The 19,568-nt window shown below is 41.7% G+C and overlaps 1 protein-coding gene across 2 annotated transcripts in view; it reads right to left on the minus strand.

Moving 5' to 3' along the window:
• Nucleotides 1-5,044: 5,044 nt before the first annotated feature.
• The window catches only part of CAMK4 (calcium/calmodulin dependent protein kinase IV), a 319,667-nt gene continuing 305,143 nt past the window's right edge, over nucleotides 5,045-19,568 (minus strand). For both annotated transcript variants that reach the window (XM_030567611.1, XM_030567612.1), the window contains exons 9-11: nucleotides 17,357-17,483; nucleotides 11,576-11,728; nucleotides 5,045-8,347 (exon numbers count right to left, since the gene is read on the minus strand). In XM_030567611.1, the coding sequence (XP_030423471.1) occupies nucleotides 8,183-8,347; nucleotides 11,576-11,728; nucleotides 17,357-17,483 (445 nt within the window). In that variant the 3' untranslated portion in view covers nucleotides 5,045-8,182. The remainder of the gene's footprint in view (nucleotides 8,348-11,575; nucleotides 11,729-17,356; nucleotides 17,484-19,568) is intronic.

Raw genomic sequence — 19,568 nt, forward strand, 5'->3', positions numbered from 1 at the left:
TGGTTAGCTTCTATGAATCCTCTGTGAAGGCACTTACCTCTGCCTATTCATTGTATTGGGAGCCTACATTCCAAACTCAGGCTTTGTGAATCTCAGTGACTTTTCTAGGCACCTAAAAGTTAGGAGTGGTAGTAATGAGTGTCACTATGCCTAAGTACCTTTCAGAACCTAGCCTTTTGTGCTTTCGTAAGCGATAAGATGGCAGGATGTTCTGCGGGTCTCAATTTACTGTCCAGGGTGTTTAAGTTTCTGAACTATCTTCACTAGTGGTTCTATCAGGGCTTGTCAGCTTATTGTCTCATGCGCCATCTTAATTTTTGTCTCTATATTTTTAGAATACGACCTATGGAAGCTTTCATATTGTACCACAGGGCTCCATAATACCTTTTCACCCTGCAGATTTGCAAGTGTGGTTTAAATACAAAAATCTTATTTATGGAGTTTCAACTTCCAATTTTACCTAGCTTGGGAAATCAACAGAGGGCCACAACAGTTATTCCTATGAACACTTTTCAATCCCTTTCACACTGACCTTCATACACATCAATGTTTCACCTGTTAAGACTGCTCTCTTGTTGTACAAAACTAACACCTTTTTAGGTAGGAGGCAGGAGATGCCATGCTGAAATTCATTCAAGATTAATAAGCTATAAACAAATTCTGTATGTGCCATAATATCCCTTTATAATAGCAACAGTGTTATTTTCTCCATCATACATTTGGCTGTAACATTTTTCATCTAACTGAATGACAAACAGGCATTTCTAGGCTAATTTGTTTATCATATTGTACATGCAAATCTTTTGTTTTTTTATAAACTTCCCAGCATCAAAGCATATCTTTTTCATTTAGCAAATATCAGCGTGTCCATATGAGCATATAAAAGATTACATTAATCCCAAATATAATACATTTTCAGTTCTGCTCTTCCAAACTCCTTTCTAGTTCTGAATTCTCCCCTATTATTCATTTACACAGTATGAGAAAAGTTATTATACAACTAGGATTAGCCTGAAATAAGTGTGTATACTTACCAGACAGCCCTAAGAGTTTTACTTACTATGTGTTTGTTATTCAAGGTAAACAATTGTTGATGATACAAGATTTTTTCTTACATAAGTTGTAAAACACTATGTCAGATGTAGAGAGAACATAGCAGAATTGAGACAATATGGGTTACAGAGTCCAGTAAGCATACAGAATATTTTGTACAGACCAACCTCAACTATTCCTAGCTTTATCAGAGGTTTATAAAATACACCTTGTAACAGATCAATAGCACCATTTGTCTGATTTTTTTTTTTTTTTTGGAAGTGCTGCCATACTACACTGTTTATAGATCTCTTTAATTAAAGGAAGCAGAGTGCTTAAGCCTATTGCCTATAATTTAACAGGCTTTTAACCTTCACAAGTCAGGAGCTCTACAGTCTGGTAGTAATTTGGGGCTTGGCTACACTGGAGAGTTGCAGCGCTGGCGGTGGGTTTACAGCGCTGCAACTTAGTAACTGTCCACACCTGCAAGGCACATCCAGCGCTGCAACTCCCTGGCTGCAGCGCTGGCTGTACACCTGGTCTGCTTGGGGTGTAACGATTGCAGCACTGGTGATGCAGCGCTGCTCATCAAGTGTGGCCACCAAAAGCGCTGTTATTGGCCTCCAGGGTATTAGGAGGTATCCCAGAATGCCTGCTCACAACAAATGGGAAGAATGGCTGAACTCCGAGCTTCCCCGAGCTGCTTATCTAAAAAACAAACACAGCTGCTGTTTGCTCCAGCGAGTGAGTGGAAGCAGGCAGGGGAATTGCTTTGGAAGGTTCACAGCTGTTTGCTTGAAGAGAGAAGTCACACGGCAGAGGGGGCGGGGGGAGTCCGTGTTGAGCAGCTGCTTATGTGGTCTGAAGGCTATTTAGGAGTGCATAATTTGTATTTAGTGAATAAGAGAGGGGTGGAGGAAGGGCTCGAAACTTTTAAATTGATTGCAGGTTGGTGATGTGTATGTTCTAGTCCTTAGAACTTGCAGCAGGGAGCTGAAAGATCCAAAAATCCACTCTCGCTCTCTCCCCCATGTTCCCCCTCACTCCCCTCTTTTGAAAAGCATGTTGCAGCCACTTGAACGCTGGGATAGCTGCCCACAATGCACCACTCCCAACAGCGCTGCAAATGCTGCAAATGTGGCCACACTGCAGCGCTGGTAGCTTTCAGTGTGGCCACACTGCAGTGCTTTCCCTACACAGCTGTACGAAGACAGCTGTAGCTCCCAGCGCTGTACAACTGTAAGTGTAGCCGTACCTTACTGATCAAATATTTGACATGAATACTGGTTCTTTAAGTTCATCACCTCTCCAGAAAGCAAGGTCAGGCAAAATAACAAGCCCTCCAATTAATGAGCAGCTTGCCTGAAATCAGCTCCCCAGTGCTAGCCTGTGCACAGGAAATGGCCTTACAGGGTCAAGGAAGGAACTATCCTAACACACAGCTGCAACAGATCATTAGCTGGCTACTAGTCAGGGCCCCACAGGTGAGGGAAATTCAGCAGATCTCCAGAGGAATGGACCCACCAGCCACAGGGCTACATAGTGGCGTAGGGAATATGACCCTCCTGCACAGGTGCCTCAGATTCCCAGTCACCTCATGATTTAGTTCTGACGCATGTCCCTTAAGCCTATCACTTTATAAAATACAAGTCCATAAAATGTGCCCTATCTGGGCACTAGTTCTGCTATTTAAGCAGCACATTATGTGCCACACTGCAAGACAGGGGTAGTTGAGTAAGAAAGTTATTACATACAGCATGCCCTGACAAGCCAGCCCTGAGGTTTGCTTGAGGTAATGTGTATATATATTTGTTATATTTTGTTACTATATACTATGTGGCATATGTAGAGTGGAACAAAACTTCAAGAGCTGATATAAAGCAATTGCCTCCTGCACAGTAGTTATGGGGGAATGAATGGGATACAATGGCTATTGGAGTGTATTGTATCTGGGTCAGACCCAGGCCATTCCCCGCTGTTCATCATACTATGAGTCTTGCCTTAACCTTGGACTTGTCCAGATGCTGCCTACAGTATGATACCTGGAAAGTCACATAAAATTAATAGGTGCAGTGAGTGAAAAAACCACACCCCTTTTCCATTTAATAGACTTTTGCTCCTGTGTATAAATTCACAACTTCCAAATGAGCAGGAACTTGAATCCAATTGTTTTACGTTGTAACACAGTAAACTCTTTACATTTTCACAATGTTGGGACCAAATATTACAGATTAACATGGCTATTCAAATGGTGATGACACAGTAAAAAGCTCATTCCCACAGGCAAGGTTTCAGAATAAGGTCACAGTGGGAACGATGTTTTTCAGTTCTATTGCACTTGAGACGTTACAGACTTCTTACGAATGACTAAAGCCAAGTCTTCTGCTTAATGAGGTGGGAAAAGGTACAATTGACAAAGCAGATATTCAGCACAAAGCATTCAAGAGCAGCTGCTGCCACTGTTCCTTTCTAAGGCCATGGCTACACTGGCACTTTACAGCGCTGCAACTTTCGCGCTCGGGTGTGAAAAAACACCCCCCTGAGCGCTGCAAGATACAGCGCTGTAAAGCCTCAGTGTAATCAGTGCCGCAGTGCTGGGAGCGCGGCTCCCAGTGCTGCAAGCTACACCCATAAGGGATGTGGTTTACGTGCAGCGCTGGGAGAGAGCTGGTGCTCTGACCACACTCACACTTCAAAGCGCTGCCGCAGCAGCACTTTGAAATTTCAAGTGTAGCCATACCCTTAGGGTCACTCTGTTTAGAATCCTTTATTTTCTGAACGTTCTAATACAGCAGGCAGCCCCAGCTAGCTTGACTTTCCATGGAAAGGGCTATCTTTTAGGGACCAATTTGCTACAGGTCCTAATCTTTGTTATGCAGCATTGTGCTATTGCTGTCAAGGACTCTGGCAATCTCTCCTGATAAAGAAAACAGAGGGTCCCTAGGCTGCAGCAGGTAATTGGGAAGGCATTATATGAAGGAATCTAGGAAAGGGGGAAGGGATGGAGAAACCTGACTAGCTGATCAGAAAAGACCCAGGAAAATCATATCAGGAATGTCTTTATAATTGGCCAATCAAGAGCTGATCTTTGCTGGGGGACAAGGCAACTGAAATAGCAGTGGCTTAACCATCTGACAGACCCGAAGGCAACAGCAGATTTGTCAGTAGAACTTGCAGCCGAAGCCCACCAAGGAGTCAGATGCTACCTCTTCCATAGGTCTGGCAGCCAATTAAGCCCCATGTGTGCCCTATGGGGTCTGATACCATTAAGGTTGTCAACTTTCTAATCACACAAAACCAAACACCCTAGACATGCGTCTAACAAAGTGGGTATTCACCCACGAAAGCTTATGCTCCAATATTTCTGTTAGTCTGTAAGGTGCCTTAGAAAAATCAAGATTTTCCAGATCGGCACATCTCCCCTGTTTGTGGCGGAAGAGTCCTACTGAGGGGTTACTTTCCAGCAGAGGAGGGAATCCACACAAAATCAAAACTAAACCACATGATACCCTTAGTAACAGGTGGAATCTCAAGAGTGTAAGAGTTAAATTAAGTCCAGCGGCTTCAGAGCCCAAGCATCATTCTGAGCCACAACTTGAAAGCAACGTCTACTTAGCTATTTTTAGAGTGCTGGCACGAGCCCCACGAACTCAAGTCTGTCCTCTCAGGCTTGGATGCTCACTGCCAAGGCAGTGTAGACATACCCTAAGTCAGGGGTGGGCAAAATTTTTGGCCCGATGGCCACATCTGGGTATGGAAATTGTATGGTGGGTCATGAATGCTCATGAAATTGGGGCTTGGGTGGGGGTGTGGGCTCTGGGATAGGGCCAAAAATTAGGAGTTCAGAGCGTGGGAGGGGGATATGGGCTGGGGCAGGAGGTAGAGATGCAGGCGGGGGGGAGCAGTGAGGGCTCTGGCTGGGGTGCAGGCTCTGGAGTGAGGCCAAGGATGAGGGGGTGGGGTATAGGAGGGTGCTCTGGGCTGCGATTGAGATTTGGAGGGTGGGAGAGGGATAAGAGGGTGCAGACTCTGGGTGGCGCTTACCTCAAGCAGCGACATGTCCCCCCTCGAGCTCCTACGCAAAGGGTCGGGCAGGTGGTTCTGCACACTGCCCCATCTGTAGGTGCCGCCCCTGCAGCTCCCATTGGCCGTGGTTCTAGGCCAATGGGAGCTGTGGGGGCAGTGTGCGGAGACCCCTGGCTGTCCCTATACGTAGGAACTGGAGTGGGGACTTGCCCCTGCTTCCAGGAGCCGTGCGGAGCCACGGCACATGCAGAATGGGGCAAGATCCTGACTCTGCTCCCTGGCTGGAGCAGGGCAAGCCCAGGACTCTGTTCCCCAACGGGAGATCAAGGGCTGGATTAAAACATCTGAAGGGCTGGATGTGGCCCTGGGGCCATAGTTTGCCCACCCCTGCCCTAAGTGGTGCCAAAGTCCCTAGTCAATGTCAGGACAAAACCTGCTGGTGGGTGACTTATCAGAGAAGGAGTATGTGAAAGATTCCTTGCACATGCATGCCTCAATGTGCTGCCACTCCTACTGTGTAATGTTCCACTGCATAAGACAGGCATGCTGGTCAAATACAGGTAATTCATGAATCATAAGCATCTTAATTATTTGATGCTGAAGATACTACAGGGGAAATTAGGCAAAGTCCATACAAACCTCATAGAGCCCCTCACATGCAATACCATGCTGTCTGTATTATGCTGTCTTCTGTTTACACACATTTGGTTCATACTTGTGATATGTTAGAGACGGTCTCTGGTGTAACTTATCACCGAATCATCCAACATATCTATTGGGACCACGGTTTTATCCTGCACAAATGAAAACATATTTCAGAAAATGGTATCTCCATTCAAGGAAGATGATCAATAGACTCTTGAAGTATGGAATACCTATGGAGCCTGCTCTATCTATAGAAGTTAGAACAAGCTAACCAAAATACAGGAAAAACCCTACATCAATCCAGCCACCCCTACTGAACTAATTGCTGACTGAACACTAACAGCGTTGCTACTGTAACCAAAGGAGAAACCAGGAGTGAGAATGCATTCGTCCTACAGCCACCTCAAGGGGGAAAAACAAGACAGTAAAATGTTAAGCATCCTACTCCCAGTGGTTGTACCTGTAGGGAGTATTTTTTTCAAGTGAAGATCTGCCAATGCCTCCCCTTAGCCTATTCAGATAGAAATCCTGCTGCCATTACAAGAAGAAGAAATCTGCCAGTGTTTTCAGCATACACACTTATTTTCTTCCAAAGAACCATGTCTGGGAAAAGGATGGGCACTTATGCTTTAAAATTCAACTGCACTTGACCACCAAAACTTTGTTGTACAAATGTAAATAGTTTATACTTTTGAAAAATGGGTAAAAAATAGCAAGTACTGTGCATTAGAAAACTCACAATTGCTACTTTGCAAAGATGTTTCCTTTTCAGACAATTTATTTTTCTGTTTTAGCATAGATATTTTTATTTAGCAAACCTACCCTATGCATAATATTTCATTACCTTTTAACTTCAACCAAAAACAAATTACTCTGGCTTCTCTCAGTAGTGTTGTTTTTTGTTGTTGCTGTTTTTCAAGGCAAGTTTTGCCAGGCAAAGCAACTTCAAAACAGAGCAAAAGAGGAAGACTGAATAGATTATTAGGGTCTCGGGTAACTATCAATATTACAAAGTGTAACAAATGCAAATGGCACTGACACATTTCAGCTTCTTTATGTCATTTCTGTAACATACCAATGCATTATGAAATTCAGGTACTATCAAAATAATTAACAAATATATATTGATGCGGATCAGTTTTCAGTTCATATCAATTATGATCAAAGTAAGATAAAGAGCTTGGCCCTGATCCTACAAGTGGATCCATACCCATGTATCTTAACTGGCATCATGGGAGTTCCTCACAGGCAGGGGTGCTGGAACAATTTGCGTAATGGGGATGCTGAGTCACCGAACCAAACTGTAAACCCTGTATATGATGGAAACCACTTCAAGCCCAGGGGTGCACCAGAACCCTCAGCAACTCTAGTTCCAGCACCTATGCACACAGGTACAGGGATCTGCTCATATAGCTAATTTTACAGGACTGGCTCCTTTGTTAGCAAAATCTGGACTCATTAAGTCTATACTGAATGATGGAAAACTAGTTACTCATGAGGTCAAAGCTTCTGGGTTGTACATATCTATTCATCCACCTAGGTTCTTTATGGTGATGAGCACCGATAAGTATCTGAGTGCCTCCCCAGAGTAAAATCACCCTGCAGTAGAATAGCTTTCTTCAAGTATTTAGAACTTATGTAATTGCAGATTTCCCCCATAAAAACATTTTCTAGTTGCATGGCTTTATAAAGTCATGAATAAATACAATGGCATCTTAAAAAGCTGCGACTACCTTAATCATATTTTATACTAGTCTATCATTTTGTTTTGCTAACATTTTACTAGAGAATGAAATGGTAGAAATTAGAATAATTTTGGTTATCATTAAAATACTGTATAGAAACTGTTAAAGGTAGAGTAAGGCATTCTCAACACGCACTTGAGGAACATACAGTTTCATGGCCACTGGAACTAATATTTCAATTTCTTACCAGGATTAGTGGAATGTTTTTGTATATAAATCTCTATACTATGTTCTCCTTGTAAACACTTTATAAATATTACCGATAAAAACCTCAACATTTCAGATGTCATTTTAAAAGCATTGGCTTGACATCAGTTCCGATTCATTTACTGAGAGATTACGATTTGGAAAGGAAACAGTTTCAAATAAATAATCACTAGAAGATGCCTACTTCCATAAAACAAAACTAAATAGTATTCATTTCAAACGTCACCTCTAAACACTCTCTAAAGGGATATGAAGTGTATGCATTAACGTTAGTAGTATTTACTCACTCTCATGTTTCACTTGTTGGTATTACAGAAAATAACACTGTATCCATGACATGCCTGATAGGACAATTTACTATTTTCATAAGCAGTCACATGCATTGAAGTTAGGACCACCAGCTGGTGCATTTTGCACTCCAAAGCAGAGCGACCAGAGAGGCCAGGCTTACAAATCTTTCTTGCTGAATGGCAAGATAGCTGGTGCATGAAATGACAGATCTCAGCTGAAATAAGAAAGCAGATGACCTAAGGCGTCTCTCCTGATGCTGCTTCTCCTTCCTGAGTAGGTTTCTCTTCAGGTTCACTGTCTTGAACTGGAGACGGATTACGGCTGGGCTTATTGCTGTCGTGGCTGCTGTGACCACTTGCACTCCCAAGACGAGTTGATGCCACAACAGCTTTCACCGCAGCCTGACAAAGAGAGGAAATTTAAATAAAATCCATGGCGTACACCACCACCTTAGTCTCATATGAACAGGGAATTTTAGTACATTTAGTTAATAAAATGAATTATAAATTTGAAATAATTTAATGACATTTGAAACAGACACTATTTCTGAAGTCTAAATCTTGACTAGCATTAATAGAAACATTTTTTCAGATGTTTCTGAACCTAATTTAAAAATAAAACACACCTATCCACTATGTTTTCCCATAAGTATATTCACACTGATTTTTTTCACAAACTATGCCCCAGGTGAAGTAGCTGCTATTATTATTATTATTAATGTTTATTATAGTAGTGTCCAAAACATGCTAGGTTCTGTATAGATATACAGAAAGACTCTGGCACAGATCCTTCCTGGTGCAAATTGTCACTGCTCCAATTTACACCAGTTAGGATCTGCCCCTTGATCCCTGCCTGGTAAAGCGGATATTCTTAAAAAACAAAAACATATGGAATGTCAGGATTGGAAGCGATTTCAGGAGATCATCTAGTTCAACCCCCTGCTCAAAGCAGGACCAATCCCCCGATGGATTTTGCCCCAGATCCCTAAATAGCCCTACAGCGAGGCGGTGTGGCTCCTCTCCTCCCCAGGGAGAGTCGAGCCCCGGCCGCACACCGTCACAAGCCCCCTCAAGGATTGAACTCACAACCATGGGTTTAGCAGGCCAATGCTCAAACCACTGAGCTATCCCTCCCCTATGTAAGGGGATAAGTGGATACTTGACCCAGTGAAGGAGGCAGCAGCCATGGAGGGATTCAAAATGTGGGATGACTTGCTCAGATTGATGGACTAGAAACAGAACATATTACCTGGTAAAATGATGCAAATTAAAGGTAAGTGTAATGACCCTTACTTTTGGTTCTACTATATGTGTATACAAGAAGCAGTTCTGGTCTACTATGCTGGAACGAACATCAGGATTAATTCTTGAGTTTTACAGCATTATAATTATATTATAAAAATATGGCTTTAAACAGACAAAGACAAACTAAATAAGTTCTTATGTTGGTCTTATATACAGGAGGTGGAGGTAATTTGATATGTATCATTACTTGTATAATTGTAGCCATATGTGTATTATTGTATATACACTTATTGGTTTAGTACCTAGATTTATATTTCATCCTTAGTTTTTTTGGAGAGAGATTTAGTTTTCATGCTATTAGCTATTGGGTAATTCTGTTCCTGATGGAAAAACATTAACGAAATAAACTTATAAAAAACCATAGTTCTAATTAATCTCAAGTCTTGGGTTTTTTTAAATGTCTAGTTCAAAGTCTCAAAATAGATCTGTGGTGTGAGAATACAGAGAGAATCCACAATGAAATTTGCAAACCAGACACAACCTTTTCTTAGAGACCCTTTGAACAATAAATGTAGAAGTTGACTTAAGAGGAGTTAATTTTGTACTCTTCAGGAAGCGCACTACAAAAGAACAATGGATATATGTAAGCCTGCTCTCTACAGGTTACATGTCACTGTGAATTCTATCTAGAGCTTCCCAAGATCTTTGTAAACACTTCACAACAGTTCTGTCCTCTTTTTGCCAACTAGATGTTCTCTGTTACATTCCCTAATAGCACTGAAAAATGAGAACAAGTGAAATTTAAGGGTAATTTCTTACTTGCGAATCTGTCTGTGCATGGACTGGATAGTTCCCAGTCCAGATGCTAGTTTGTTGTTATTTCCATCTACCCATGATGATGAAGGCATCTCTAAACATGGCTCCACAACAGCTGCTATTCGTAAATATCGTGCACAAATACTCTATGAAAAATCTCTTCCAAAACAAATACTATAGACACTGAAGACCAATGCTAGTAGAATGAGGGGGAGAATTGCAAACTCAAGTCAGTTAGGTGCCTAACTGCCATCTGTGCCTTTGAAATTCTTCTCACTAGTGCCAAAGTCTTGCATGCAACTATCCCAACAAAGGGGCAAATGGGTGTTTATTGGCCTGACCCAATTCCCATTGAAGTCACATCTGCACAGCTGGTATAATGATTCAGGTGCGGAGGGTATATAATTGCCCCAATGCTTGCCAAGTTACCTGTAACAACAATGAACTGCATGTTTGGGCCTGAATGCACATATTTGGTATGCACAACACAAGCATTTAATTTTGAAAACTTGCCCCTCTGGGTCATAAAGTAAAATGCTCTCAGTGCATGTCTCACATTCCTACTGATACCCATGGGAATGGCATGTGCGTTTCAAGGGTATTGTAAAGCCAAAAATATAAACATTAATAAAGTAAAAATTTAACTAAACAGATCAAGCATCCTCCAAGTTTGTAGAAATAGGACTCCATGAGGAAACCAGTGAGTCACCTGCTCAAACTTAGCCCCCTTCCAATCAGCACTCTACGGATGTAGCATGCAGTACTAAACATAAAAAAGGAAAGATTTTTAAAAGCCATTCCTATTCTAGAGATGAGGTGGGTGAGTTAATATCTTTTACTGAACCAACTTCTGTTTGTGAGAGAGACAAACTTTTGAGCTTACACAGAGATGAAAGAAGAGCTCTTTGTAAGCTTAAAAGATGGTCTCTCTCACCAACAAAAGCTGGTCCAATGAAAGATATTAGCTCACCCACCTTCTCTCTCTAATATCCTGGAACCAACACAGCTACAACACTGCAAACATTCCTATTCTAAGGCCACGTCCAGACTAGGAATTAAAATCGATTTTAGATACGCAACTTCAGCTACGAGAATAACGTAGCTGAAGTCGAATTTCTAAAATCGAGGTACTCACCAGTCTGGACGGCGCTCCATCGATGTCCGCGGCTCTCCGTGTCGATTCCGGAACTCCGTTCGGATTGATGGAGTTCCGGAATCGATGTAAGCGCGCTCGGGGATCGATACACCGCGTCCAGACTAGACGCGATATATCGATCCCCGAGCAATCGATTTTAACCCGCCGATGCCGCGGGTTAGTCTGGACGAGGGCTAAGCAGTTTTGTTTCTATAGCTTTCAGTCAGCAATGCACATTTCCACTTGTCCACTTGCACAGAGTGAATGGATTATCTTTAGCTTTTCATCTTCATTAGTTATTATAGAAAAGGACAGAGGAATAGATGTTTAAAAAAAATTTTTTTTAACCAAACTAAAAATTTTCTGATAGTTTTGTCAGCTTCTTAAATGGTCAATGCTGCTGTAGGCTTTTAAAGTTAAGTGCAGAGACTTACCTTAAGTTTACGCCTAGCATTGAATTCTTGAAGTTTCTTTTGTGCATTGTCCATATGTGCAAAATTGGCTGCCTTTCCTGTGACCCAGGGGTGCTGCAAAGCTTGAAAGGTCGTGAGGCGCTTCTTAGCATCAAACACAATCAACTTTTTAACCTATGTCATCAAGAAAAGAAAGTTGGTTTTGTGAAGCTGCTCAATTAAAGGCTCTCTAGGAAACAAACTATCATTTTTTGTTGCAATTCAACAAAGAAATTCTAGAACTAGCAGACTCAACCCTGGAACACAGGTTGTTAGTATTAGCTCCATTTTGAAGACACGTAGTAAGTGTCTTGCTCAAAGACACATGTGCTACTGAAAAAAAAATCTTTTAAAAAAATCTATTACTGTTGAACACTATGCTGTGTGAACTAGTGCATTTTCATTAAAGCTACACTAGCCGAATGCATTTGTCTAAGCTGCCAAGGAGAATATAATGCCCAAGTTGCAATATGTTAAATGGTTAATGGTAAATGGGCTTAAGTATAAAAGAGAGAGAGAGACAAAGGCAAAATAAACACATTCACTTTCATTTTGAACCTCTATGTACTAATTTTCTTGTATTGCTTTTATTATAGCTCGAGTAGTTTATAGCACTTTACCAATGAAAAAAATAATCCTGCATGTACTGTAAGTACAATATGCAAATTGATTGTAAAGTATGGCCATAAGAAACATTGCATTTGAATGGCTGACTGCAAGGCTACATTAGAAAGAGTATCAGTAGACTTCACAAGTTTTAATGTTATTTATAGTGAACAGCAGTGGGGATTAGATTAGACAGCGGTTGAAAGAGGCATTGAACTTTTTTGAAAATTTGGGTTAAGAAATGTCCATGGAATATCACGGCTAGTGGTGAAGGTTAAGTGGTAACTGAGGTGTGTTGTGAATGGTGTCATATAGTCTTTCATTATCATGAGTCCTTGGCTTTCAGGAGCACCAAATCCACTGCTTTTTCTGGAAATCCACTGAGTCTGGAAAAAGTGTTTGGCCATTGACTTTCACTAGCTCTGTGACTGTCTTTGGATCCAAGACTCACCTGTTGGTAGCCATTAGCATCTTTCAACGTAACAATATTTAATTTTAAAATTGCATTCAATAGGCTTAAATCACATATACCTCAAAATATTGTGTATTTCCTGAATCACACTCTTACCTACTGTATTTAGATCTCTATCACAGCAGAATCAGGGCCTTATTTCAATAACATTTCACTTGCTATCAAATGTGGGGTTTTTAAATTTTGGGGATTTAAGTTTTAAAGGTGACTGGAAAGTTTTAAAAAATATAAACCAAAACTACCTAATATCCCACATAAAAAGCCATATTTTCAGAGTTAGGCACATGACTTCAAGTACATTCGTGCATGCAAATGCCCACTATAAGTGTGCAAAATAAGGTGTGTTTTTTTTTAAAGTTCTGTGTATTCTTACTTTATACTCCATAGAATGTATTCTACAAATGTGCAAGTTGTACTGTGAAAATGGGCTAGGCATCATTGTTCACAGCTCAGTGAAAACATCTGCTCAATGCACAGTGGTCAGTCAAAAAAGTAAACAACATTTTAGAATGTTTAAAGGAACAGAACAGAAATTAATACAGGGCCAGATTCTATCAGAGGGTATGGCTTCACTTGCAGCTGTACAGCGCTGGGAGTTAAACCTGTCTTCGTACAGCTGAGTAGGGAAAGCGCTGCAGTCTGTCCACACTGACAGCTACCAGCGCACTGTCATGACCACATCTGCAGCGGCATTGGGAGCAGTGCATTATGGGCAGCTACCCCAGCGTTCAAGTGGCTGCAACGTGCTTTTCAAAAGGGGGATGGTGGAGTGAGACAGGGACCGTGGAGGGGAGAGAGAGTGGATTTTTGGAGCTGACACTGTGTCAGCAGCTGCCTTGCAAGTTCCAACCCCCCGCCACTGCTCTTTCTCTCACTCACTGAAAGCAAACAGCAACTTTGTTTTTTATCTCACAGACCAGATAAGCAGCCACGCCAAAATGGACCCCCTGCCTTTCGCCCACCACGCTGTTTCTCTCCTCAAGCCCCCTCCCTCCCCCTCTTCAAGCAAACACTAGCTGTGGGTGTTCCAAAGGGAGCCCCCCTGCCTCTGCTCATTCACAGCAAACAGTAGCTGGTGTTTGTTTTTTGATAAGCAGCTCTGGAGCCTGGAGTTCACAACAAAAAGAGAGGCATCACAACAAAACAAAGAGAGTAATCTTCACTTAAAAGGATTATGGGAAGCTTCTGGAGGTCAGTCACAACATACTAAGATTATTCCGTTTACATTGGCACCCCAGCACTACAGCAGCAGCGCTATACTCTTTATTCCTCTCGTGGAGGTGGAGTACAAGCAGCACTGTAGCCACGGAGATACAGTGCTGTATGTGCCTTGCCAGTGTGGCCGGGGAGTGAGTTACAGCGCTATAAAGCCACTAACAGTGCTGTAATTCTCAAGTGTAGCCAAGGCCAGAGATGGCAATTCCTATCATCCTATGGAGGCACAGGTAAGTAGCAGAACCTGTAAAGTTCTGTTTATTGGAGCTTTATCCACATTTGCAGCTAATAGTAACTGCAGGAGTGCTCCTGTAGGCAGGTGGCATGTTATTGACTTGAACTGGGACCACATACAACATGGTTGCAACCAAGGTCCTGTAGGGGCACCAAATCTTGTATAAAAGGGGTCTATGGAAAGGTTATGATTTGCTGGTTATGATTATGCTGCCTATGTGTTTGTATCATTTTGTAGTTGTAGTTATGAACATTGGTTCTACACTACCTGTATTTCAAACTTATGCTATGCTTCTGGGTGACACCCCAGACAAGCTGGTGTCAGCTCTGCCTAGCCTGCTTGAGGGCCCATTAAGGATCATCAGCTATACAACTGACCCATCGAGAGAAGGCAGATATGCCTTGAGACTCAGCAAAGTATGCAGGAACTTGCCCATGTGGTTCCAGACTCCATTTTGCTGTAATTTTCCACAGTAAGCACAAAGAGGTGTTCTTACACCTTGAAAAGACTATAAAAGGCTGATGCCTCATCTCCATCTTGTCTTCAATCCTGTTTCTGACCTCTGGAGGACTTTGCTACAAATGGAAGCTCTACACAAAGGACTGATGACCCATCCCAGCTGGGGATGTACTCCAGAGATTTGATTGGACCTGCAGTTTATTCTATCACTGCTACAAGCCTGAACCAAGAACTTTGCCATTACTGTATGTAATTGATTCCACTTAACCAATTCTAGCTCTCTTGTCTATCTTTTTCCTTTTATGAATAAACCTTTAGATTTTAGATTCTAAAGGACTGGCAACAGTGTGATTTTTGGGTAAGATCTGATTTGTATATTGACCTGGGTCTGGGGCTTGGTCCTTTGGGATCAAGAGAACCTTTTTTCTATTACCGGTCCCCATAACGAGTAGCACTGGTGGTGATACTGGGAGACTGGAGTGCCTAAAGGAATTGTTTGTGTGACTTGTGGTTAGCCAGTGGGGTGAGACCAAAGTCCTCTTTGTCTGGCTGGTCTGGTTTACCTTAGAGGTGGAAAAGCCCCAGCCTTGGGCTGTAACTGTACCGTTTTAAGCAATTTATCTCAGGTATTTTCACCACTGTGTGTCTTCTAGACCTGCTGTTAGCAGACCTAGATGACACAGATTTATCTACACTTGTGCTTCCACCATTGCTCCAACTGGTGGAGCTGCACCTTTGTTAGCACAATGGTGGGAGATTTCCAGAAAAATGCCACTACTGATGCAGCCTTGGCACGTGGAAGGTGTGGGGAGCTGAGCAAATAGGGGTGCATGGTGAAGCTGTGTTCCACAGATGTCCATCCACAGCAGGGCAGAGTGGCATTGTAAAAAAAAGAAAAATAAGAAAAATGAGGAAAAAAAAGGTGGACACAGGAGGAGGACTGTAGCCAGTGGATCTAAAAATACACATACGTCCTGGCTGAACACCCTTCATGAGCACGGTGCACTGTGGCTGTGGAGTAGCTCTGCTAGTGCTCCATGGCCTAAGCGGGAGAAGGGAGATTCTGTTTATCCCCGCCCTGGTGGAATTCCCCCACAAGTACTTTGAGGGAAAAACCACGGCCCTCCTAAGAGCAAGTCAGAGTGTCACTGTCATGTGTGCGCCCTGTGTGGGCTGGTCCAGACTAGGGGGGGGAAAATCGATCTTAGATACGCAACTTCAGCTACGTGAATAACGTAGCTGAAGTCGAATATCTAAGATCGGATTACTCACCCGTCCACACCGCGCGGGATCGATGTTTGCGGCTCTACCTGTCGATTCCGGAACTCCGTCGGGGTTGATGGAGTTCCGGAATCGATATAAGCACGCTCGGGGATCGATATATCGCGTCTAGATTAGACGCGATATATCGATCCCCGAGCAATCGATTTTAACCCGCTGATACGGCGGGTAGTCTGGACGTGGCCTGAGTCCAAGCAGCAATTCTGGATCAGTTAGTCAGAATGCCTCTTTGTGGCTCCAACTGCAATGCAGCTGCTCATCCCTCCCTACAGCATGGGTCATGGCTTCAAAGCCACAAACTGACTCAGTCTCTGGTTCAGGTTTTACTCCCAACCATTCAGAATTGAAAATATGAGCTCCATTAGAGCAACTGCGCAGAAACAACTTGCATAACTGCCGCATGCACACAAAGACCATCCACTTAGCTCTGCTGTGGGGTATTGTTTAGCTGACCTTTGCCTACACAGAGATGTAAATGACATTTTCTCCATCTCAGAAATACTCTAAATCTAATACAACAACAATAAATACTTCGAACCTCTACAGTGCCTTTCATCCGAAGCATCCTGAAGCACTTTACAAACATTAATTAATGTAGCATTTTATGGCACAGTTTGTACAAGTGATATGGAACTGAACATTTGTTACTGTAATTTTAATGAAATAACTAAATTGTGTACGTATCATTGGGTAAAAATAGAAGTTGGACATGTTCATCTTTGTAGATCAGTATCTTTTGGATCCAATTTACTTTACCCAGTAATCAAAGGATATAGTGCAGATAATGCTCCAGCGTTAGCATTTTACTAATGGATCATACTTAAGGGCAATGACTCTGACTCATCTACTAAAAACAGATCACAAAAAGCTCAGAAATGGACAGAATCTTATAGTCAAACAACAGCTGGGGCCTTTGTTATTTAATCTTTATAAGGAAAAAAGTTCAAACGTGACACCATACAAACTATGGGGGGCTGGTTTTGATAGCCCTTTTGAGGCTGAAACTCAATGAACAAGAAAGAAATGGAAAGAATAAGAAAACTACTCAAAGAAATGATACCTACAAAAAAAGTCAGACTCTAGAATCTTTAGCCAGGTTCTTTTAATATTAACCTGATCTTGAACAAGTGATGTATGATGTAGCATAGGGACTTTTTACTGTAATTTAATATAATTTTTTTTAAATACATGTTCTGCAATAATCTCTGAATTTCTACAGTGTAATTTACAAGAGTACTTAAAAGCCACAGCTTTAACTGATGTCAGCAGGGGCAAGAGGTGCTCAGCATCTCTGAAATTCAGGTCACTGGAATCTATTGTTGTTATTTCATTTTAACAAATTAGTCTTGATTTGCAGGCAAGCAAGATAGGCTGGGATCAAAGTGAGATGAGGATATATGTGAAAAAACTCCACACAAATACTGTTTGCCTTTGGGGAGCTGTGTCACATATACATTAGAGAAAATACTACACTTTGTGTTCTTATTGTACTTACCAAATCCTTGGCATTTAGAGACACGTCATCCCACCAGGGGGACACAAAGTCATATTCACAATTCAAAATTCTTTTAAACATGTACTGGTCTCCCCTTTCATCATAGAATGGTTCAAATCCACAAAGTCTAAGAGGAAAAGAGAGCAAAATTTATCAAATATCTAAGTTATTTCAGGCCCCAAGGAACATTCCCCTATGTGATTTTTACCCACTACACAGCTCTTTTGCCACCCTGCACGTGAAAACAGAAATACTTTTAATTAAAAAACAAAAACAAAAACAACAAACCTTTGCTTGGGTCTTTATACATGTCACTTTAAGTGGTCCCTATATGTATATATACACACACATTATAGGCAGGGCTGATCGCATCACCTATTACACTGCTCTACAGCCAAAATGCTTCTGAAATAAATGTAGTCCAACTTTACTAATTCTGGGTCACTGAGAACAAAAATGATGCTTAAAATTGTTGATTGGCTCTAGTTTTCAAGATATGCTATTGGGTCAGTATATACGACCCTTGACTTGGGAATGGCAGAGGAGAAGTGATCTCAATTTAAACCAGAAATGACTAGAATACATCTTTGACTGGATCTATGAATAAATCTATGACTGGGTTTGGACAGTACTTGCTTTTGAGGCAAAACAATGAATGATGCAATCTGAAGCTGGTACTGCATCATACATGATATGAATTGTATAATGTTATTCCTAGAAGTCATGGATGATGCAATCATAATGAAGCTTCCATCACTCTGCTGAACAAATTGCCCTAGATCAGCTCTAGAAATCATAGTGTCATGCTCTCTTATTTGTCAGTGTTTGATTTTGCAGAGGGACACATTTCTGTTTAGCCAAAGTGAGCAGAGATGCCTCGTACTTGTGTGAATAGTGCAGATAACTTCTGCTATGTTTGTGGTGAAGTGACCTTTGCATCACAAAAGCGCAGTATAACCACTATAGTTAAGAAAGCCTATCACCTTTCTTTTGGCTGCAAAATTGGAGATCAGGACAAGAGGTGGGCCTCACACATATGCTGCAACACTTGTGCAACAAATCTTGGCCAGTGGTTGAAGAGGAAAAGGAAATCTGTGCCTTTTGCAGTGCCAATGATTTGGAGAGAGCCAACAGATCATATCAGCAATTGTTACTTCTGCATGGTGCCTCCAGTTGGGAAAGGTGTGTTAAAGAAGAAAAAGTGGACTGTGCATTATCCAAACATTCCGTCAGCTATACGCCCAGTACCCCACGGAGAAGGACTGCCGGTTCCTGATGCACCAGAAACATTCTCACTTGAGTCAGACGAGGAAGAGGAAGAGGATGAAACTTCTGGTCCTGAACCATCAATGTCACAGGACCCACATTTTCTCCCGTCCTCCTCCTCTGAACCACACCTCATAACACAAGGTGAACTGAATGACCTTGTCAGGGATTTGGAACTACCCAAGAGTAAGGCAGAGCAGTTGGGCTCCAGACTACAGCAGTAGAATCTCCTGGCAGGCTATCAGGGCAAATGGAGCCCATCAATGCTTGCAGACTATTGCTGGACAGTGACAAGAGATGCTCCATTTAATGAATACAAGAGACAAGCCAAGAAGCACCGAGTAGACACTGCATAGGACTAAACTATGTACATAATAGTGTTTTGCCTTTTGTTTCATAATAAATTTTATTTATATAACCCTTTTACTGATTTTTAAAGTGTTACATAAACAGGACAGGTGAAATATTATCATGTAAAGCAACCATAAACACATGAAAAGACCTAGGCTTACAATTTATGATTAAAATGCTACTATCTACACAATATACATAGACATAAAATGTAAAAACTTAAATATCTTAGAAACAGTAGCCAATCAGTTGTTGTAATTGTCATATTTGAATTCAGCACATCAAAATACATAATAAATATCACATTTTATCTCTGAAGCAGACGACTTCTCAAAAATTGTAGACCAGTGTTATTAAGGTTGCCTGACACTTGCCATTATAAGATGCTGTTTTCAGTTGATTATAACTTTGTCAGACTTCAACTGTTTGAGCCGAAATTGTCCATGCTGGTTGTATGCCTCAGGGTGGATTTTTTTGGAAACGTTCAGGCAAAATAGTTCAGTTGTTTCTGAGAATGATGCTAGGAAAAATGGTGTTTGGCCCATGTTAAAAAATTCTGGTGACCTTGTCTTTGAGATGTTCTAGCACCCAGTGC

The sequence above is a fragment of the Gopherus evgoodei genome, chromosome 6 (assembly GCF_007399415.2).
Source record: "Gopherus evgoodei ecotype Sinaloan lineage chromosome 6, rGopEvg1_v1.p, whole genome shotgun sequence".
Taxonomy (NCBI): Eukaryota; Metazoa; Chordata; order Testudines; family Testudinidae; genus Gopherus; species Gopherus evgoodei.